Source organism: Lissotriton helveticus, chromosome 2_2 (assembly GCF_964261635.1).
Source record: "Lissotriton helveticus chromosome 2_2, aLisHel1.1, whole genome shotgun sequence".
In the NCBI taxonomy this organism is placed as follows: Eukaryota; Metazoa; Chordata; class Amphibia; order Caudata; family Salamandridae; genus Lissotriton; species Lissotriton helveticus.
This window is the reverse complement of record NC_136060.1, coordinates 396,414,232-396,437,972: the sequence shown is the minus strand read 5'-3', so window position 1 is coordinate 396,437,972 and position 23,741 is coordinate 396,414,232. Positions and strand designations below refer to the sequence as shown.

Sequence of the window (23,741 nt, the reverse complement as noted above, 5' to 3'; positions counted from 1 at the left end):
AAAAAAAAAAAAAAATCACATCTCTCAGTTTTGATTACTAGGACCTTCCGTCCTGGGGCTACTCCTTCCTTTGTTTAGTTCTTATTGCATTAGCGCCAACTACAGCTAATTATATTGCCGACACTCTCCAGGCCAGCCACAAAATACATAAGCTGACATCCAAAACAGAATAGAAGACTAGTACTGGTCGCAATATTTCCTTTTTTTGCAGTCATTAGTGCAGAGTTTAAACGTGTTTTCTCGTCACTTTTTTTTTTTTTTAGGTGTGGATAGACACCACAGCCCTTTTGAAAGGCACTTTCCCCAGCACCGGCAAAGCAAACAAGAAATGCTTCAATAACCCAGTAAAGTATACAAAAAGCGATGGATGGCATGCTTAAATTAATCTCAGCCACTGGTAAATTACTCTGGGCCACATCCAAGTCAATCGTTATTTTGCGTACCATGCCACCTCAATTTGGACCCAGCCACATGCAAGTCAGTTTAAACACTGCTCCCATGGAAACAGTCAACGTCTTCCCACAATCAAAACATAAGCAATTTAGGAATGAGTTAACCCCGATTAGTGCCCACCAGCCAAGTATAGCTTGGTTTCAGTGACACTGCACGGGTTCCACGTCTGGCCATATCCATCCCAATAAGGGCAACACACTAAGGAATACAAAAAGTGATTAATGAAATGCCTGAATTAATATCAGCCACTGACCAGTACTTCGGTGTGGAAAGGTGGTGACATGGTGGTTGCAACCCAGGGCGATTGCCAGTGGGCGAAATTAGTTGAAGCATTCCATCCATCACCTTGTTTCTACTTCACTAGGTGTGAAGAATACGCCCTGGAGTGGATCATGTGTTCACAGGAAACAAGCTACAACTGGCTGATGAGCCCTAGCTATGGCAAAACTGGTCCTGGTCTGCTTCTGTCCCTATTAAGGTGGGCCTGGCAGTTCAGGCTGGGCTGTTTCCATTGAAGCTGGGGCAAGACTGATTTGCATACGACTGGTCTCAAACAGAGATGGCATGGTGTGCAAAATAACGTTTGACTGGGATGCAGCCCCAAGTTATTACCATCGGCTGACAATTCTATGCATCACTTTGTGTTCCAATTAATATAATACTGAGCATGTATGCAAGCAACGAATAAACACAAAAGGCGATGAGGAATGCTTGCAATTGGTCTACCCACTGACAACCAATAAGGGTAGCATCCCAGCCAAATCGTTCTTTTTCTCGCCATACCACCTCAGTTTGGACCCAGCCATATGCAAATCAGTCTTGACCTTGCCCCTCATGGGAAACTAGACTTAGGTTCTGGTTAGGAGAGGGCCTGGTATTTTGGGTTAGACTGCTTCTATTGAAGAAGGGCCAAGACCGATTTCCATATAGCAGGGTCTAATCTGAGATGGCATGTTGGGCAAAAGAACAATGATTGGAATGCTACCCCAAGCCATTGCCAGTAGTTCGACTTCTTGCAAGCATCACATGTTATGTGCTTGATGAACTACCCTGAGAGGCAAAGAGTACGCTGAGATGTGGGTCGCTTGCTTGCTGTACCACTAGAGCCAAACTACATCCAACCAAATAGCCCCAATCGGGGCTAAAACGGTCTTGAGTTGCTTGTGTTCCAATTCAGAGGGGGTCTGGCAAACCAGCTCAGGCCGGACAGTTCCGATTGTAGTCAAGACTTATTTGCATATAGCCGATCTAACCTGAGGTGGCATTGTGGGCGAATGGGATGTAATATCCAGTGGTTAATTTACTGCAAGCATCCTCCCAACGTTTCAGTGTTTCATGAAATGAATGTAAGCATGCTTTTGCACATTAATGCTAGATCCACTGGCTTTACCGCTGGTTTCCGACGAAGAGTTACTATTGGATATCCTTCCCCAATACCTACCCTCCTAACCACTGATCCTTACCAAATTTAGCACTTTGCCAATTCAGCACTAAGGCTTCGTTAATAAATACGCGCAAAGCATTGCGCCATAAAGGATGTTGGATAAATAGCGCACCTCGTACTTATCTAGAGTTGTAGTTACAAAACGAACCTACTACAACTGGCCTAAAAAGACAACTGATGAAGTTTCAGCTATCGGCGATTTGCCGTTTAATTACACCGCGTACCTGTCCGGCCTTTGCTTTTCCTCGGTCTTTTCTTCGTCGTCAAACACCGATCTGTCGGAATCGTCATTTCTTCTTCGTCTGCCATCGGAGTAACGTTTTCTACCTTCAGACCAACGTGATGGTGGGAGAGACCTGGAAGAAAAAAGTGATTATAATTACTGGAGTTAATTCAAGGAAATTTAACACATGGGCCTGCATATGCATTGAGTTTCCGTTGGGATAGTTACCTCTCCAAGGCGCTAAAAAACAAAGAGCTTCGTTTTGAACCGCAAACACGGGAACCTGCCCGATCTTCAAATGCAATGCATTTCAGAACATTTCATGCAAAAACAAAAAATCTATTCACAAGGCTGCATCTGTTCATTCTTATTTCGGCGACAAGAGACCATGGGCGAACGCGTGCTTTAAAAATACATATTATGTTACCTCGGACAACGTTCTGGGTTTTGGCGCGTAGACCTGGAGGACCCCGAGAGGCGCACGTACTCAGTTTATTTGAAACTGTTAAAGGGCGCGGGTTTTTAGAATCCGGAAAGCGAATCATCCGCACCCTGCAGTGCGGCAACAAAAGGGCGGCAAACAACTGGGGTCCAGCAATTAAAGGCAGATCCCTTTAGCATCAATTTAAACAGGAACTAAAACACAGTGGACCCGGGAAGGGTCGAAACAAGACCCACAACCAGCCTGCTCAAAGAGAGGCTTCACCCCCAGGAGTCTCCACATCTCAACACAATACAACCACGTTTGCCTTCATCTGAGGGTCGTAAAAGCCACATACACTTCATCTAACACGTAACACTACCTACAATGTTACACTCGGACCGAATTCGGAAATGAGGGGCAACTGTTAATAGTTGGCGGAACAGCATATCAAAACCTCCCCTAAAGGGAATAAAACGACAAGATAACAAACCTCCCTACTCTGCCAGGGCAATTATGCCTCCCTTCCTGGGCGGCAACTGAGTCCATGAAGACCATTTTACAGCTCGCAGTTACTTTTTCCACGCGCAACTGCGTCAGCCGCTCTTTATTTTTGCAATTTGGGACTGTAGTCATGAAAGTTTAACGGAGTAAACAGAAGAACAAGGAATACCTAACTGGGATAACCTAGTCACAAACGAGAAAAGTGAAAACCCAATCCCACCACACAAAAAAACGTACTCTGGCGTAATAATCAAGCGTCTCTTCTTCTGTGAGAAAGCAGTGTATCTGTTCTGGACCAGACCAGGCGAACCACCTTACCCCCTCGAATGTTCAATCCCAACTCTCCGCCAAACCGAACCCTAGAACTAACACACTGTAATAAAAGCCATTAAAAAGAAACAATAAGACAAGGTCCATTACTAAATCTAAAAATTGTTCACACAGGTGCATTGAACTGGCTTGCACGCCTCCCCAGCAATACACCCCTGTGCAAGGAGATCACAGTAGGCCACAAGTACCGTTGTCTCTCATGGACTAGAGCGCTGTCCTTCCGTTACCTGCTCTCCTTGTTGCGGGGGCTAACGCCGAGCCGCTGTTGGAAGGCCATGGCGGGGAGGCACCGGGCTCTGACGCTTTGTTTACGCTGGTATATGCTCAGTGATGTTCCGCGTTCTCAGCTTTCCCCTCTCCCCGCTTAAACTCCAGTGGAACAACCCGCCAGAAAAGCTCTAAAATGTAATGCAAGGCGCACTCTCGGGATTAGACCATTGTATCAGTTTGGGGGAGCAAGAAGTGAAGCGAGTCTCCAGCTTTTGAAAAATACAACGTAATCCGATTATAGTGCATTTCATTCTCTACTTAATTGGTACATAAAACGCTATGTCAAAGTACACCTCTAAAAGGTAGAAACAATTCAATTAAATGTTAACCAACCATACCATCCCCCCCCCTACAAAACACAGAGTGGAACATGTCAGTGACGTCTGTGTTTGGCACTATGTAATTGGTTAAATCGGAAGAGTGGACGCAACTTCCCTAGGAAGCAAGAACAAAAGCGAAGCTCTACTGGACTGCTGCGTGCTCCTTCACGAGACGCCGTGCGCGCACCACTCCCGCCTCACGTGACCAAGCTGTTGAAATCGAAAGCTTCACGACTCATTCCAAGGTTGTTTACGCGCCGTTTACGCACTAGAGTACCAGCTGTCAATTCTGTTTGGGGACCGGAGTCTCAGAATAAGCTTCTCCCGCTTAACTGCAAATAAAAACAGCAGCCAATTACCACAAGCATTTGCAATGGAATAGGTCTCGCATTCACACGATTTTGAGCTATTGGCATTGTAAATTGTAAATAACTATGCCTTCTATTTATGTTTTGTGTTTAAGGGGGCGGGGCGGCCGCATGCTGGTGACGGAACCGCTCCGTCACCAGCGTCGGTTGAGCTATGCTGGTGACAGAGCGGTTCCGTCATGGCCCGCCCCGCTCAATAGAACCCTCAGCGCAGGCGCGGAATTCGCGCCGCGCATGAGCGTTCTATCGAGCGGGGTGGGCCATGACGGAACCGCTCCGTCATCAGCACAGCGCACCCGCAGCTGATGACGGAGCGGTTCCGTCATCAGCGTGCAAGGGGTTAAAACATAAAAACAAGGCATTGTAATTTACAATACTAATAGCTGTCAAACTGCATATTGTAAGCTCTACTGTCCAATGTAGTAAATTACTACTCTACTGTTCTCCACTGTATAGAATGCCCATGACATCATAGAATACCTGGGTGACTCTCTGGCTCACAGTGTCAGTTGGTCAACTCAGGCTGAGCTGCTTGGAGCTTGCTCCTGGTGGGGTTTTACCTATACTTCCTATCTTCTCCTACTTACCTATCCTAGAAGGAATCTACAATAAAGGATTATCTAACCTACACAGTTGGACTGTGCATCTTCCTTTACTACAACTTGGCGACAATTTTGAACAGGATGAACCTACTCGTGAACTAAGGAGAAAGGCCAACTAAGGAACCAAAAGACAAGAAAAGGAACTAAAGACATTAAGAACTTTTTATTTCAATTTGAAACTATAAGGTAACGCCCAGCTGACCCCACCAGTGTCCTGTTCCACCTGGACAGCCTGCACCCTGTGCATGTGTTTTTCTTTGATGTCCGCTGCTAACCTGCGTGAGAACTGGACTGGTTGCCTACAGGTGTGGTCAACTTTTTGTGCAGAGTGTGCTTTCAAAGTGATTGTGTATCTTGGCAGCGCTGTCCTGAGTGAGCAAGAGGAATATTTTACAGCAGCACTCGGCAGTCTGTTTGTGGATTGGCGTTTGTCAAGATCGTTTGTCACCTACTTTACATCCTGCTGTCCTCTAGAAGACTCAGTCTCTCAACAGTCTCTCCAGTCAAAGGTTTCACTGAAGTACAACAAACTTGCGCACCCATGCCATGTGGAGTGCTTTTACAGGGTATCTGGCTGTGTGTCTTGTTACTTGAGGAGCGGTATCCTCTTTGACAAGTGGATCATTTTGTCATTCACGGAAGAGTCTCTGACAAAGGCAATGTTGGCGTGTTTTCAATGGTAGACATTGTGAGAGGCGGCACCACTGGCCAACCGATACACATGTCAGGTAGAGTGGTGACTGTGGCCGCGTGTTTCCGGGTGAGTGAAAGCATTTTTATGTTCAACTCTGGATGTTTTTGCAGTTACTGTGGCACGGCAGTTTAACCGCTGTCGTTCAAACTGCTCGCGAGTCTCCCACTGCGCGCATAGCCTCCACGCACCCAGCCCTACCTGTCTCGAATCGCCTCCAGCCATTATCTGTGACGTCTGCCTCTCTGTCCGGTCGACACTTTGTACAACACGTCTTTGCCGTGAACCATCCGGCGGAGGCGTAACAGCGTGCCGCCATCTTGGTCCGAATCAGAGCGCTGTCCCAGGTTGTGAGTTTGAGCGTGTCTGATGCTGTGACTTGTGACATGGAGCTCGAAGTATCTTTGTGGAGTTCCTGGGGAGGCTACAACTCGCACGCTGTGGCCTTTAACTTCCTGGCGTTAACGTCACGAAGCGTGCCGGCACCTAGAAGTCCTAGAAACTCCCTATTATGATCTTATTGTTTGTCCAATAAAAAGTGAAGGATTGTTCAAGACATCCAATAGATTAACCAAATTGACATTCCATGGAACCAAACCCTGCCATGGTCCTATTTAAAATCTTCCCAGAAGCAAAGTGGTTCACGGTCACTGGTCTTTGTCGGTCATTATTTTCTGTCTTGTTGCACAAAGAGACAGTTTCTCTTTGAATTCCGATTCCAACAGAAGACCCTTATGTGGTGTTGCGCTACACAGTGTATACAGAGTGCCCATCCTACTTCAACCAAGTTATTAAAAAGAATGTGGAGTCCTTGTAGCTGCCTGCCCTGTATCTCAACACTAATACAATACATTGATAATCTCCTGATCACCTCAATGAAAAAAGAAGTTAGGAAACTGTGGAAAAGTAAATTCTGCCATGTTCTGTGTCCCTACGTGTCATCCATCATATGTTATGTGTGCATGATTAATATGCATATGTATTCCCTATGTTCGATTCAAGACGCAATTATAGTTGTGTCCACCTCTAGTATGTCAGTTTCCAGTCCTCGTGAATACTACGAATATCAGGCCTATGTAAAGTTACGTTGCCACGTCTCTCAGTGTGCACGTTATTTCATTGTAAAGTCCCCGTTTCTAGGCCTCAAAAGGGCCTGGACACCAGATTCAGCTCCTGTCTCCTGAAACCTCGCTGAGGAGCGATACAGCCCCCACCTGTATCCTCGACCCTTCACTTACTTCCTGCCTCGCAGTGCCCGGTTCAGCCTGGCTCTGCCTCTGAGTCTGCCAAGAGTATGTTATAGTTTCAGTTATCAGTTCAGTCCTCCTTCTCTGCATTCCTAAAGCTACTGAATCGCATCAATAGTTTCCGTCATTGTCTAGCCTTTCCGGCTCCATGTAAGAGAAATACTGTATTTAATGGTCATTTCGTATTCTTCATCACGCACTACATGTAGAATAATGCATGGTCCAGTCTTAGAATCAAGTTAGCCTTTCCCCTCCTGACTTCTAGTTTATATCAACATGTTCTCTAAACATCAGATACTAGATACTGCTTAGGTACATGTCGCCCTGACTCTCCAGACTTCAGTCTCTGCTCCTAGCACAGAGTTCATAGCCCCCAGCTTCTCCTAGTGATACGTCATTGCCAGCTTGCGCGCACCATCAGGTTAGAGGTCCCGGCTCCTCAGGTAGCCCCCTCCATGGTTTCCGCCCCATTCATGACATATTCTGTTACGTTTGCATCACATGTCTATGTATACGCCCTGTTACACCCACTTTCACCCTTATCTTTTGCGACTGCTACGCGTCACGCCTATTGCTCCACCCACTGCTCCGCCTATCATATGTACTGTAATGCAACTGTTTTACTATATATGCTTGTGTATTGTTATTAAATGCTAGCGCGCTCATCCCAGATCCAGCCCCGGCAGCTGCTGGGCCCTGCCATCCTATTCCTATGCAGGTTGTCCTGTTCCTGTCCTTTATGCTGTAATAAACCTGCGAAACTCCTACTACCTCGAATCTTGACTCTTATTTATTGAGCTATCTGTTATTCATTTATACATTCAAAAATAGGGTATTATTTATTTATTTACCACATAATGGCGCCCGAATAGGGACTTGCCCTTTCCCCACGCGCCGGTGAAGCCACGCCGGCCCCCTGACCCTCTGCAGCCGTGACGGAACCATACCGTGCACGTGCAGATATTTCTGCTTCAAGTATCCCTCAGGCCCACGGAGGAGACGGAGGAGGCGGTCCAGCATCCAGACGAGGCGGTGGAGGAATGCGGCGAGTCCCGACCAGAGCCCAAGCCAAGAGTCCAAGGTCCGAGGTATCCGGAGGTCCACCCGTAACTTAAGTCCGAAGTTCGTTGTCCGTCGTCGAAGCAGTCCAGTCCAGTCCAAGGCTTTCCGTTCTTGCTGCCCGGTGAGTACCATTACTGGGGTAGTATCTAGACAGGGTCAATCTAATTGACTCTGGTCCGTGGGTTGGTGGTACCCAGACACACAAACGAAGTGTCCACTTCGGTGGATGCGGGTCCTGACGTGTCTCTTTATGAGACCGGTAAGTTTCGTACTGTTTCAGCAGTGCATCTAGTTTCTGTTCCAGTCAGTTCTGTTCTCGAGAAAATTCATATAAAGTCATATATTCTGTGTTCCGTATTCCAGGTAGTATTCTGTTCGAACTGTTATTTCTAAATGTTTTTCATGTATTTTAATGTCGTGGTATGAATGGGGAATAAGTATCGTGTTCATTGTGTATTGTATTGTGTCCAGATTATAGTTCAGTCATGCCGCTGTTTTCAAAATTACGTCAGTTAAAAACTAGAAAGGGTTTGTTAGAGGAAGCAGTTCCTGTCCCGCCTAGGGACAGTCCAGGTCATTTTATGTATCAGAAGCATGGCATAAGTGCCATACTATATCTAGATTTATGGGTAGAGTATACAAAACAGTTAGAAGAAAAGTATAGATGGCCCGTATCGGGTACATGGGATGCCGAGTGCATCATGCGAGTAGAAGAGGCATTATGGAAAAAGAAAGCCAGACAATCACAGAAAGATGCCATCGAGCTATGGCGTAAAGAAGCTCATAAAAGAACCGAAAAAGAAATCAGAAAGTCAGAATTAAGTAGAGAATCCTCGGAACGAGCACAAGAAAAAGAACTAATCGAGATAGGTGAACAAGTCAAAGCCGAACAGTCAGACAGACAGAGGAATGCCCTCATTAAGGGTATGTATCCTCTTCTTGCCGAGGGCTTGCCAAAAGCGACCCCGGAGGCATCCAGTAATTTTCCGCCACCACTAGTTACGATCAAGTTACGTCACAAACCAACCGCAGCTGATATTTTCATCTCGTCCTATTTGGACGACACAGTCCCAGAATATGCAAATCCTGTTCCCGCTCCACCAGTCCCTGTAAATCAGGCACTTCCCGTTCCTCCAGACACCGGGGCACCCTTTGCAGCACCTGCTACGGTCCCCCCGGTCCAGCCCGCCATACAAGTCCAGCCCGCATTCCAATTTCCCACCCTGCCAGGACGAAAAGCATCAGTTGATGATTCTAGTCTAGGGGCCGCAGGAGGAGGTCCTCCTCGAACCCCGCCGCCACATAAGCGTTTAACGGCAGCCGAATTACATATGCAAGCGTCACAACGTACGCCCAGACTGTCTGTTGCAGAAATAAGAAAATCCCTTGCCGAATGCTGCTATGACCCAGTCCCAGGCGAAGATGATATGGTTTTATATTCATTACGCGTAAGAAATGTGGCCGAGTATCTAGTCACCCTACCAGATATGAAGGAAGATCTAGACAGAATATATCGTTTCATCCGTACAGGGGAAGATCCAGAAAGTATTAGTGATGTCATGTCCCAAAGGAAAGCTGAGACCCAGCTCATGATATTAAAGTTTCTGATTAATTGTCTAATAAGAGAACAAGATTACCCGTCCAAAAATCAGGCCGAAATGAAAGCCCTGATGAAGTGGAGTAATAGTATAGCCGAGGGTAAGCACAAGACTATCGGTGCTATGGAGAGTATGTACAAGAAAATCCGTAAAGAAATAATAAAGTTACACGAACAACGTAAAGCAGCACAAGTAAACGAGAAAGAAAGTAACTCTGATACTGAAGAGTTAGACGACGAGAATTCCGCCAGAATAGCGTATGTAGGACAACCTAGATTTCCAGATCGCCATTTACGTCTAGAACCCAAGTCTACGTCCCATCATCCAGTACCAGACCAAGGTTCTCTAGAACAAGTATTTCAAGCTACCGATCACATTCTGAAATCACGAATCGGTTACAGTGAGTTAAGTACTATGCATGAACAAGAACTAGCCCGATCAGCAGTCCGATGGATTACTGATTCTACCACTTTTCCAGACGAAATAGTGGCACAAATGTTTCTGAAAATGCCCCCAGCCGAGCAACGACTGGTGGGTATGTATATGATTCAGCACCTCATTACTCTGTATGAGGGTCAACATTCTGATCCAGGTCCGTTACATGATATCCTGAACGAGTTACTCCAGTATAGATGGAGAGGTCTAGGTACCGATTTAATTAGTGTCATTTTAGAACAGCGCCACAAATATAGAACGTTTCTGAACCCGCATTTTGTTCATGTCTCACCCCCAGAAAGTAAACCATTTTACATAGACAGACAGAATCCGTTACGAGAAGTCCACCCAGTTAGAGGAACGGGTGGCGAAATGCAACGAGTGTTTGTATACACTCCGATCACAAAGATGGAACTTCTGGAGATGAAGAAATTAATTCCCTGTCATGATAAAGATCCAGCAGGGTTCCATAGAGAATTAAAAGACATGCTCCGTATGGGAGAATACACGTATCCAGATATAATTAAAATGTTAAAGGTTCTGTTGCCCGCAGGGGTGTATGAAAAGCTCAAGGAAAAAGACTGGGAGGTGGGAGAGAAAAAGATCGATTGGGCAGTCCTAGAAGCTGAAGATAAGATACGAGTACCAGGTACCGGTCTCGGAGATAAATGTAAAGAATTACCTGAATTATTGATTCAAGTTTTACCTAGATTATTGACAACTAGAAAAGAAGACTGGGATGCAATCTCAGCCTGTAAACAGAAACAAGACGAAGATATTAGTGATTTTTATTCCAGATTTGAGAAATGTTTTAGCATCAACAGTGGCCTCAAGACAAGTAGTGAGTCATATCCTCACCTTTTTGTTACTAAATTAGTCGAGAATTCAAGTTCACCAATTAAAAATCGAGTTCTGAAAGTCGAAAGTACCTGGCAAGCTAATACCCCGTCCCAGATGTTGCAGATGCTCCAATACCACCAGAATAGAATCAGAGAAGAGCAAGAACATGAGAGAAAACGTATGAAAGACACGAAAATGAAAGTACTAGTTGCACAATCTGTTCCTCAAGACAGTCAGAAGAGGGGTCCAAATCAAGCCAGTCATCCTGCAGCTCCCGTTAAAGGGAATTGCAATTATTGTAAACAGCCGGGTCATTTTATAAACGAGTGTGCAGTTCTGAAACATAACATAGCTACTGGTAAGACTAAAGAAAGACCACGTCCGCCTAGACAAGAACAAGTTTCACAGACTCCTCAGTTACAGAATGCACCACAGACAGTTACAGCACCGCAGCCTATCGCTGCAACACAGCATGTCACACAGCAGATGTACCAGTATGCACAGTCTGAGTATCCAGAGTACCAACAGTATTCATGAAACAGCCTAGAGAGGGAGGTAGGCTTGCCTCTCATCGAGATACCTGTAGATCAAGAAGGTCCCTATGTTCATAGTCAAGTATTAGGGAAAGACAGAAAGTTTTTGATTGATACAGGGGCAAGTAGGACCACAATTAGTCACGCCGAAGTTCCAGGGGCTCCGCTCTCAGGCTCAAGAAATGTTTCCCTTGGATTTTCAGGAAAGCCTATCGTAAATGAGATCTCAAAGCCAGTTTCTCTAGAAGTAGGTCCATTGTCCCGCACTACTGATCTGTTACTTACTAAGTCATGTCCAGAGAACCTATTAGGCATTAAGACACTGAAAGAGTTAGGTGCAGTTATATGCTGTTCCCCAGAGGGAATACGATTGTTCCTACGTGACTTTAAGGGTCACTATGTATTACGAGATTTTGATTCAAGACTGTCTAATGTTCCGCAGCATCTATGGGCGCAAGGTCCAACTGATGTAGGTTACATGCAAATCACACCCTATCGTGTGACTCTCAAGCCAGGTGTAGTGTTACCACGAATCAGACAGTACAGATTGCCACCTGAGGCTGTAGCAGCCTTATCCAAAATTATTGACGAGCTCATGGCTCAAGGAGTGGTTGTAGAAACTGACTCCAATGTATGTAATTCTCCGATCATTCCAGTCATGAAACGTACTGATCCAAATGCACCCCCAGTATATCGATTAGTGATTGACCTACGAGAGCTTAATAAGTGTATTATTCCTCAGTACCCAGTTGTCCCAGACATCTCTTCCCTATTGACAGCCATTGATTCCGAAGCCACGTTCTTTACTGTAATCGACCTCAAGAACGCGTTTTTTAGTGTTCCCATTCATCCAGACAGCCAGTTCCTTTTCGGATTTTGTTTAAATGGAAGGAGCTATAAATTCACACGAGCTCCTCAAGGTTTCACAGAAAGTCCTAGTATTTACAGTCAAGCACTTAAGAGACAACTAGACAACATTCACATGCCAACTGACACTGCCCTGCTCCAGTATGTCGATGATCTCCTGATCACAGCCCGTTCTGAACGTGCTTGCGAGCAAGCATCCCTTACAGTCTTGTATTTCCTAGCCGAGATGGGGCACAAGGTGTCCCCTTCTAAGCTTCAATTCTGTGTCCAGCAAGTGGTATACTTAGGACACTTACTGTCCAAGAGGGGTAGGCAGTTGACACCAGACCGTATCCAGTTAATAGCGAGTCTTCCTCAGCCCAAGACCCAGAAGGAGGTACGTGCTTTTATTGGCCTTACTTCTTATTGCAGACAATGGATTCCTCAGTATGCATTTCTAGCCAAACCACTGATACAGTTAACGACACAGGAGGCAGCCGTATCGACTGTTCTCCCTTGGACATCTGAACATACACTTAGTTTCAATGAGTTAAAGAAAGCCCTATGCCAAGCTCCAGTTCTAGCGACACCGAACTACAGTAAGCCTTTTACACTTTTCGTTACTGAACGCGAAGGTACAGCATTATCTGTTCTCACACAAGATCAAGCAGGACAATACAAGCCCTGTGCTTATTTTTCGAGCACATTAGATCCTGTAGCCCAGGCTCTGCCTGTGTGCCTCAAGTCAGTTGCAGCCACAGCACTAGCTATCAGACAAAGTGATTCCATAGTCTTAGGACATTTCCTGACAGTACAGGTTCCACACTCTGTGGAAGTTCTTTTGAACCGAACACAAACTCAGCACTTGACAATTGCACGTTTAACAGGTTATGAATTGACATTATTCCAGCCACACATAGAAATCAGACGCTGCAACATCCTTAATCCTGCTACACTGTTACCATCAGTTAATTCAAATCCAGCCACACATGATTGCGTGGAAGTAGTTAACATTACGACAAAGCCAAGACAAGATCTGACAGATACTCCGTTACCAGATCCCGACCTGACACTTTATGTGGATGGTTCATGCATGAGAACTAGTACAGGAGAACTAGTCGCCGCGTATGCAGTGACTACTGACACTGAAGTTATTGAGACACACCGTATTGACACCCTGTCCGCTCAAGCAGCAGAGCTAGTTGCTCTGACACAAGCCTGCATACACGCCAAGAACTTGAAAGTTAATGTCTACACGGATTCACGTTACGCATTTGGAGTCGTACACGACTTCGGAGTGCTCTGGCAGGAGAGAGGTTTCATGACTTCTCATGGAACCAAGATTCAGCATGGTCTCCTTATTCAAGCTCTGTTAGATGCCATACATTTACCGACATCTATCGCTATCATGAAGTGCAAAGCACATACGAAAGTTACTGACACCATTTCTCAAGGTAACGATTTAGCAGATCGCACAGCCAAGCTTACAGCACAGACTCCAGACATTCCAGTTTATCAGACACATACTCCAGATCCGACTACATGTATGACAGTTAAGGACCCTACACAAGATGTCATAGATATACAGTTACATGCTACTCCCGAAGAAATTAAGAAATGGTCCGAACAAGGAGGGGTCCAGACAGATCAAGGATGGTTAACGAAGGGTAGAGCCACATGGTTTCTCCCCGACTCTATGGTTCAAGTCATTATTAATACCGCACATAGTCCAGCACATTTAGGAGAAAAAGCTATGTTAGACAGTATCCAGAACATTTGGTTCAACAAGCATTTACGAGCTGCAGCCAAGCAGAAAGTCCGTACCTGTATGATATGTTGTCAGTTTAATCCAGGTAAAAGTGTCCCGGTGGAACAAGGTGGATTCCAGCCCCCTGACCACCCTTTTGAAGTCCTCCAGATGGATTATATTCAGATGGAGCGATGTCGAGGTTTCAAGTATGTCCTTGTAGTTGTATGCGCTTTGTCCAGGTGGACAGAAGCATATCCAGTCCCAGATTACACAGCCGCGACCACTGCCAAGCAGTTGGTTCGTGAGTTCTTCCCCCGTTATGGACTCCCTAGAGTCGTATATTCTGACAACGGCCAGCCATTCTCATCTGAACTCATGAAGCACGTTTCCCTGTTGTTAGGGTACCAGTGGAAGTTTCATTGTGTACGCCATCCTGAAACAGCCGGTCTCGTAGAGAGACATAATCAGACTCTGAAAATCCGTATCGCTAAAGTATGCAAAGAAAAAGGTGTGGACTGGCTGGTAGCTCTGCCAGTCGCTTTATTTTATATGCGCATGGTCGCACATTCCAGATCAGGTCTGTCCCCGTATGAGGTCGTATTCGGCCGCCCCCCAAATATGTGGGGTACTCCTAGACCCCGAAGTATTACCGATGTTTCAAGTAATATGCTGACAGATTACCTAGCTTCCTTGATGTCTGCCCTCAACTCATGTCGTTCACAGGTTGCCGCCGCATTTCCAGACAATACCGAGGTGGCACCGCATGAAATCGTTCCAGGATCCATGGTGTTGGTGAGGAATTTTGACAGATCAAGTCCGCTGGAGCCTCGCTGGAAGGAGCCCCGACAGGTCCTCCTCACCACCCGTACAGCCGTGAAGTTGGAATGTCGCAAAGGCTGGGTGCACCTTTCTCATATAAAAAAGTTTTATGGACTGAAACCCGTCTTAAAGAACATTTCCCAGGATTTGAAGGATTGCCAAAGCACCATTTTTAAGGACTGTCCCGCAAAAGACAATGTTACTACACCCCCCCTGTTAGAGAAAACTCCGCAACAGGAGTATAAGTTAAAACTCCGGTCTAGTAAAATAAGTCAGTCAGTTTGATTGTCTAAGTCCTCCCCTAGGTGAAACGGTTAGACTGTTTCTGACATGTATAAAATAGACCCCCATAGTGAGAGAGTCAGTCAAAACTCAATCCGATGTATCGTTTTTCTAAGTTTCATATTATTTCTCAGCATTATGATTTCCTGCACCAGTTATGCATTTTACCTGTATCTTCCAGTTCCTCATGTAAATATGTCTTCTAATGCTACTGTAGAGCACATGTTTAGTGACCTACCTCCCCATGAACTCTCTTACCGCCTCGCTATGCGAAATAATTCCTTTATCCGCATGTTACATTACTCACACCAGACCAGCAATGCCACTAATTGTTGGGTGTGTGGTCGACTCCCCCCTTTCCAGACACCGAAGGGAGTTCTGCCACTTTTTCCTTATCCTTTTTCACATAATGGTTCGTGTGGAGCATGGTCCACGTTAACGTCATCCTCAACAGATATGTCTTTTCTTAACAGTACATGTTTCCCAGACAAGCAAGGTCTCCCCCACAGAACAGGTTTAGATCTAGAAAATGAAGTGTATAATTTAGGTAACTATTCTTCGAATTTCATGGTCCTGAATGTTCAGTCTGATACCACTCCAGACTTACCTACTATTTCAGTACTACCAGTCAAAGGTGAATTATGTGTTCGAAATAATGGTTCTGTACATGTAGGACATAGTGATTGTACTACTATTGTCAAGTATAGTGACAGTGGGAAATCTATTTTCAAAGCTTCACGTCATTCTTATTTTATTTGTGGTCAAACTGCATATGTTCGTCTGCCCCTCGATTGGGAGGGAACCTGTTACATTGCCTTCCTACTGCCACCAGTTTTACTAGCCCCACCTGATTATCACAGAAACACACATCTAGTACACATTAGACATAGAAGGGAGTCCCCAATTGTCGATTATACTGAAACTGCTCTAGAACAGTATACAGATTTCAACAGAGGTTTCTTCTTCTTTATAGGACCTATCCAGAATAGTAAACTGATCCGTAGGTTAACCAGAACCCTCGAAGCTGTAGTAAATGAGACTGCCTCTGCTCTAGGTAACTTAACCGAAGAGCAATCTGCTATGAGATTTGTCGTTTTACAGAATCGTCTCGTCCTTGACGTCATACTGGCCGATAGGGGCGGGGCCTGTAGAGTCATCGGATCTAGTTGCTGCATTTTCATTCCAAATAACGCGCCGTCTGTTTATTCAGCTATAACCAGACTCCATAAAATTGCCCATCTGTTACACCAAGATCCAGGCACCTGGACATGGTCCGGTTGGTTCTGGAATATAATTTCCGCCTGGGGATGGAAAATATTGTCCTTCCTAGGTATTGCAGTAGCGATCATATTCAGCTGCTGCCTCTGTATACAATGTGGCCCTGCGATTTGCGGCATTTGTGCTACCTCTTGTATTCCTAATCCCAAGCCCCGTTCTAAATCCCGTTCCAGGATAATTCGAGACGAGCAAATGATACTGTATGAAATGATAGATGGTATCATGAATATTGATGTTTCCTGATGGAAACGTAGTGACAAGGAGGGAATGTGGAAAAGTAAATTCTGCCATGTTCTGTGTCCCTACGTGTCATCCATCATATGTTATGTGTGCATGATTAATATGCATATGTATTCCCTATGTTCGATTCAAGACGCAATTATAGTTGTGTCCACCTCTAGTATGTCAGTTTCCAGTCCTCGTGAATACTACGAATATCAGGCCTATGTAAAGTTACGTTGCCACGTCTCTCAGTGTGCACGTTATTTCATTGTAAAGTCCCCGTTTCTAGGCCTCAAAAGGGCCTGGACACCAGATTCAGCTCCTGTCTCCTGAAACCTCGCTGAGGAGCGATACAGCCCCCACCTGTATCCTCGACCCTTCACTTACTTCCTGCCTCGCAGTGCCCGATTCAGCCTGGCTCTGCCTCTGAGTCTGCCAAGAGTATGTTATAGTTTCAGTTATCAGTTCAGTCCTCCTTCTCTGCATTCCTAAAGCTACTGAATCGCATCAATAGTTTCCGTCATTGTCTAGCCTTTCCGGCTCCATGTAAGAGAAATACTGTATTTAATGGTCATTTCGTATTCTTCATCACGCACTACATGTAGAATAATGCATGGTCCAGTCTTAGAATCAAGTTAGCCTTTCCCCTCCTGACTTCTAGTTTATATCAACATGTTCTCTAAACATCAGATACTAGATACTGCTTAGGTACATGTCGCCCTGACTCTCCAGACTTCAGTCTCTGCTCCTAGCACAGAGTTCATAGCCCCCAGCTTCTCCTAGTGATACGTCATTGCCAGCTTGCGCGCACCATCAGGTTAGAGGTCCCGGCTCCTCAGGTAGCCCCCTCCATGGTTTCCGCCCCATTCATGACATATTCTGTTACGTTTGCATCACATGTCTATGTATACGCCCTGTTACACCCACTTTCACCCTTATCTTTCGCGACTGCTACGCGTCACGCCTATTGCTCCACCCACTGCTCCGCCTATCATATGTACTGTAATGCAACTGTTTTACTATATATGCTTGTGTATTGTTATTAAATGCTAGCGCGCTCATCCCAGATCCAGCCCCGGCAGCTGCTGGGCCCTGCCATCCTATTCCTATGCAGGTTGTCCTGTTCCTGTCCTTTATGCTGTAATAAACCTGCGAAACTCCTACTACCTCGAATCTTGACTCTTATTTATTGAGCTATCTGTTATTCATTTATACATTCAAAAATAGGGTATTATTTATTTATTTACCACAAAACCATTGGTTTACCAAACCATTTAGCTGAGAATGGACATATGGTCTCGTCTGAAAAGCTGGAACACTGTCAGAGGGAAGCCATGTATTTATGACACCAAATAGCAAAGGGAGTGAGGAGACTATCTTATGAGCACATAGAAACAATTCTTAAAATGAAGTTCCCAACTGCTCAGAGAGAGTTGAGGATGTTTTTGGGCATGGTTGGCTTTTCCTTGATGGCAAAGCCTTTGATAAGGCTGACACACTGATATCAATAACCAATACAGAGGGAAGATGAAAGTATGGAAGCCTTCCAGGATCTTAAAAATTTAATTTGCAGCACACCCGCTCTTGGAATGCCACACTATACAAAAGATTTTGTGCTCTTTCGGTCCCAAAAGAGATGGGTGTGCACTGTTTCTGCTAACACAAGCCCATGGAGACACCAAGCATCCCATCAGCAATAATTTAGCTACTCTTGATCTGGTGGCCACATCATTGCTGGGTTGTCCCACATCGATTGGGGCAGTTACACTTAGTATTAAGCAAACTAAGGGGGTTGTGATGGGCTATCCTTTGATTGTGGTGATGCCGCACTCTATTGAGATCTTTATGGCTCATACCAGAACTCAGCTGAGAACTGTATGAGAGAATCATTTTGGCAGCTGAGAATATTTCCATCTGGAGATGTTACACACTAAACCCAGATTTCTTATTACCAGCCCCAGATGGAGATGATGAGAAAGACTTTGACCATGACTGCATTAGTGTTACTGAGTTATGCACAAAACCAAGGCCTGATATATTGGATGTCCCCCTTACCGAATCAAATCATAATTTTTTGTTGATGGGGCATGTCAGAGAGACCGATGTGGTATCCCAAGAGCTGCTTATACGGTATGTACATTGAGTGGGAAAGTGAAAGCATCTTACTTGTGCCATGTAACTTCTGCACAAGTTGCTGAATTGATACCCCTTATAAGAGCCTCTTGTATTTTAGAAAGCTCACGAGTTACGATTTACACTGACAGCCAGCAAGGGTTTGGTGTTGTGGACGATTTTGGTTAGTTAGGTTCACAGCGGGGATGTTTTACTTCTGCTCGTACCCCAATCCACAATAGTTTGTGTGTTTCAAATCTGTTAAAATGCCCTCCAATTGCCAAGAGAGATTGCTGTGGTAGAGTGTGTTGCACACAAGAGAGGCAATGATTTTGTCACCAAAGGTGACTGCTATGTGGATGAAGTCACCCGAGACTGGGCTCGAGTCCAGTACCTTTCACCTAGACGAACCATGGAAAATAGAGGAAGCGACCATGACCAAATATGCTATTGAATACTGTACATACATTTAATGAGTTGCGAGAATTACAACATGTGGCCCCTGAGATAGAAAAGGCCAAGTGGTAAAAGGGATATATGGGTGTCAAATAAAGGGAAGCCAGATCTCCCAGACTCTCTACTACCAGCGATGGTGAGACACACGCATGTTCCAACTCATTTGGAAGGGAAGGAATGGTGCCTACCTTTCATTCTCACAGGTTTAATCCACAGTTGGCAGAAGATTTGTGCCTAAGATCTTAGATGTATGATCTGTGAGAAGCAGAATGGCGGCAAGAGATTTGTGATGACTATGGGCCACATTAGAAAGTCTGCTAGTCTATTTAATCAACTTCAGATTGACTTTGTGGAAATGGCAGCAATGCAATCAGCTGAGGTACATCCTTGTGTATGTGTTGTGCCTCTACAGTGCCTAAATGTCCTGACATCCTTCCTTTATTGCTCATGAGTATCTGAAGTACGCCATGTGAAAGTACTGGATTATCCCCACACAGAGTGTTGATGTGGAGAACTGTGCACAAACCCTCTGTCCTGGCAGCAGCCCTTGATAATATCACAGATGACATGGTCCTCGAGTACTGCAAAGGATTGTCTGACATGGTGCTTCTATCTCCCATCAGGTCAACATCGTTATTCCAGCTGTCCAAGAATCCCCAGGGCAGGACTTGAACCCTAGTGACTGGTTCCACATCAAGAAACACGTCCGCAAGTCTTGCCTTGAAAAAACTACCAGGTGATCCTGTTGACAAACACTGCCATCAAGGGTGTTTATCTGACAAATTGGATACATGCCTCCCACACCAAAAGGGCAAGGTACGAAGGGATAAAAGCAGAACCCACATCTGGCAATTCTTTTAGTCACCTCATTTTTGAGGCTTCGGAAGAAGACAAGGAGGATAAGACTGGAGATCTGTAATTTCCATCAAATGAACAATCTGCATAACCATAGACTGATAGGAATGCTGAGTTTCCAGCAACCACTGTGATATTGACAACTGGATTGAGAATATGCATACACTGGGACAGTGAGAATTCATGGAAGGCTGAGACTAATCTACCGAAATAGCATTTCTGGGGAAACTGGGAGATTCCACCTCAGGGAGTGAATCAGCCCCATCAGAGTCAGGAAGCTTGAGCCCTTTGTAGGAAGGTAGGCCAAGAACAACTACTCCCAGAAATCAACTACTGATTCATAAGATGAGACCAGAGACAATTAGAGAGGATTGTGAGCTCTAAGATAAGGAACAATTTGACCATATTGATATTCAAAACCTTACGTTGGAGCCGTTAATAATAAGTGACCTAAAAGGGAAATAAAGGTAAATCGAAAGTACTCTGGTCAAGGCTGGACGTAACTTGCCAAAATCAGGTATGGCTCAAATGACTGCCTGACAGACTCAGACAAGCCTCCCTGAGGCTAAAAGGACGTATGCTGACAAAGATCCTGAACGTCAAAAGGACGACTAGAGAGCTAGGTTAACAGTTAGAGGATGATAGCTCCTTGAGCCTCCAGTTGATACAGAATGAAAATCCTGATAGATTTAGAGATGGGATTGAGACAATAGAATAGCAACTAGAGTACTAACGTTTATCAAAGGTTCCTTGATCTGATTCAGGTTGAACATGGTGCAGTCACGCTGCAAAATTCTAGTTGTAAGGTTCTATGTTTAGGTGGCTGGTGGATGTTTATTTGCTGGGACCTTTCGAACTCTCATGTTCCAAATAATTTCACCCGTGCCACTATAACCATATTTGCCCAAGAGCAATGTTTAACATCTCTGACAGCATAAAAGTGTATATACCTATAATGTGTATTATCAGATGTTGTCTGAGTATTTAAAGGTCATCAAGGTTCAGTATTGTTATGTTTGTTCTTATCTTTCTACTTCAACAGCTGAGGGAGCAGCTTACTTTCATCTACCTCTAGCCTATCTCATTTCTTATTCTGTCTTTCTAAATCTCTTTTACCACCGGAACACCATTAAATTGTTTTATTCTGACTTTGATGAAACATACTTATGGTCAGTGAAGAAAATCTGTATCTATGGGCTACTAAACACATTTCCTGCTCTCACAAAGGGCAAAGATCAAAGTCAAGGGATCAGGGTGAGAATATGATGACATTCTTTACCCCTGTGTCTAACATGAGAACTACTAATCATAGCTTGCATGAAGTAACCTGCAAGGTTAACAACAATCAAAAGGTATTTGTAGATGAGTTGAATGAAAGCATCCAAATAGATGGGAGAAAAAGGAGGAGATAAGACGAGTGCAGAGCATGTTATTGGAAAGGGTAAACAGATCTTAAAGGAACCACCCCCTAGGTTAATCGTTGAACTCACCAAGAAGGGAGAATTGTGCATGATACAACAGCCAGAAGGAAATGAAACAGTTGAAAGGCTGGGAAAGAGTGAGTGAGAATGTGCTTAGTGTATATGTCTTTAATTGTTATAGAGACTTGTATATATATGAATTTATAGATGTTCACGACTCCCAAATTAGCAACATTGTACTGCTCCTTTTCTATTGTTACTATGAGCTGTGTTTCCACGTGTGTTTATTGCTCTAGTTGCACTGTTTTATAATTTTATTTTTTTTATAGATTTTTTTTACTGAGATATGCTACTCATTTTATCTGATTTTATCTGTTTTATTGGGACCTGACGTAATGGTTTATGCTTTTATGAAAAACCAAAGGTGGTGATGGACGGAGCATTGACAATACAAACACTCACCCCCAGTCAACTGATCTGGGTTTATTTTTATTTATTTTTTTGTTAAAATTTTTTTATTGAGCAATCATGTAAAATACAAGGATGGGCCCACAACCACACGGGCTGGCCGCTAAGTCACATAGCAGTACACATGAATGAAACAGTCATTTCCGAGGCCAGGCCAAATCATAGAATGAAATTGCTCCAGACAGAGAACCGGATACAACAATTTTCTATATAAAACATAAAATGAACGAACACAAAAAACAAGGCGAGTGCAGTAATCAAGTCAGCCCAAAAAGCAGCGGGGAAGGTTACTAAACAGGAGAACAAACGTAAATCAATGAGATTCGGGAAGGCCGTGAGGGGGGGGGGGGAGCAGGGAGGACAGGAAGATCCTAGAACAGAATGAAAGATTACGGGAATGTCGGCCTAAGGGGACAGGGTAACATCGGAGGAGGGAACCAAGGGAGGGGTACAAATTTCTCCACGGTACGCATTCCAGTGACCCCAAAGTTTCGTCCACGCCCCCGGCCTGCCCCTAGCCACGTAGACTGTCTTCTGTCGGAACATGGACCAGTCCATGTTGTCCTCCCACACCGAAACGTCAGGAGGTCGGGATGCGCCCCAGAGTTGCGCAATGTCGCGCTTCGCGACCATGTAACCCAGGGTCGCCCATCTAGTCTGGGCCACAGAATAATCGGAGGGTTCCCACACATTCAGCAGGCATCGTTGGGCCTCAGGTCGCAAGGCAACACCCGTCACTACAGTCATTATCGCAAGCACATCCACCCAATAGGCCGCAACCACAGGACACTCCCAAAGTATGTGCAAAAAAGTAGCGCTCATTCCACAGCCACGCTTACACAAACCATCTGGGGAAAAACCCATCACGACTAGACGCGGGCCGGTCACATACACCCGATGGAGGATCTTAAGTTGCACCAAACGAAGACGGGCGGGAATGGCGACCTCCTTTGGGGAGGAGAGTGCCGACTGCCAGTCCTCGTCATCCAGTTCCAATCCATCACCGACCCACATCTCCCGGAGTCGGACCAACAAATCCGCACGATTATGAATCAGTTTCTTGTAGATGAGCGAGATAGTGCTGTCGGGCAAGTGTCCATCTAGTATACGATCTTCAAGGGGGGAAGACTCGGGCAGGGTCACATCAGGAGTCAAAACCGAGGTCAGGGCATGCCGGACCTGCAGATACCGGAAAAACTCTCTATCACTCAAGTCATATTCCGCCTTAAGGGCCTGGAATGACTTCACGCGACCATTCACACAAACGTCACCCACCTTACAAATCCCAATCACATCCCAGCGTTCAAAACCCTTAGTAGACCAGAGACATCCCAAACGTTCAGAAGCATAAAGCGGGGTCGCCAGCGTCAGTCGATTCTCCCACCCCAAACTCACATTCGCAGCACGCCACACTTTGACCGCAGCCCTGGACGGGCCCACAAGATGGCTCCCGGCTGATCTAGAGTATAGCGCTCTATTAAAGTCCCCACCCGGCAAATGAAGCTTATCCATCTCAAAAGCCGGATCGCGACCCGGCAAGTACATCGCGTGATTAATGGCCGATAGCTGGGCAGCCCAGTAGTATCTCTTGATGTCGGGGAGCGCCATGCCCCCGTCATACCAAGGGATAGTAAGTTTCGCAAGGGCTATACGTGGGCGCCCGCCCCAAATCAATTGTCTTTGCAGACTCTCGATTTCCCTGAAATAAGTAGCGGGAATGTCGTCGAAGGAGTTCTGAAGGGCGTAGAGGAACCGCGGCAAGGACATCATTTTAAATAGAGCCGCCCGACCCAGAGGAGACAGGGGTAGCTTACGCCAACGGGCCACGTCCAGTCGCAATCGAAGAAGCGGGGGAAGAAGATTACGCTCAAACCGGAGGGAGGGATCCAGG

General features: G+C 45.3%; 1 protein-coding gene across 4 annotated transcripts in view; it reads right to left on the bottom strand.

Moving 5' to 3' along the window:
* The window catches only part of SLBP (stem-loop histone mRNA binding protein), a 120,182-nt gene extending 116,387 nt beyond the window's left edge, over positions 1 to 3,795 (bottom strand). The window contains exons 1-2 of one of the 4 annotated variants that reach the window (XM_078678632.1): positions 3,603 to 3,795; positions 2,122 to 2,253 (exon numbers count right to left, since the gene is read on the bottom strand). In XM_078678632.1, coding sequence (XP_078534758.1) covers positions 2,122 to 2,253; positions 3,603 to 3,652 — 182 coding nt within the window. In that variant the 5' untranslated portion in view covers positions 3,653 to 3,795. The remainder of the gene's footprint in view (positions 1 to 2,121; positions 2,254 to 3,602) is intronic. The other 3 variants (XM_078678633.1, XM_078678634.1, XM_078678631.1) reach the window with 3 other exon arrangements.
* Positions 3,796 to 23,741: the final 19,946 nt, after the last annotated feature.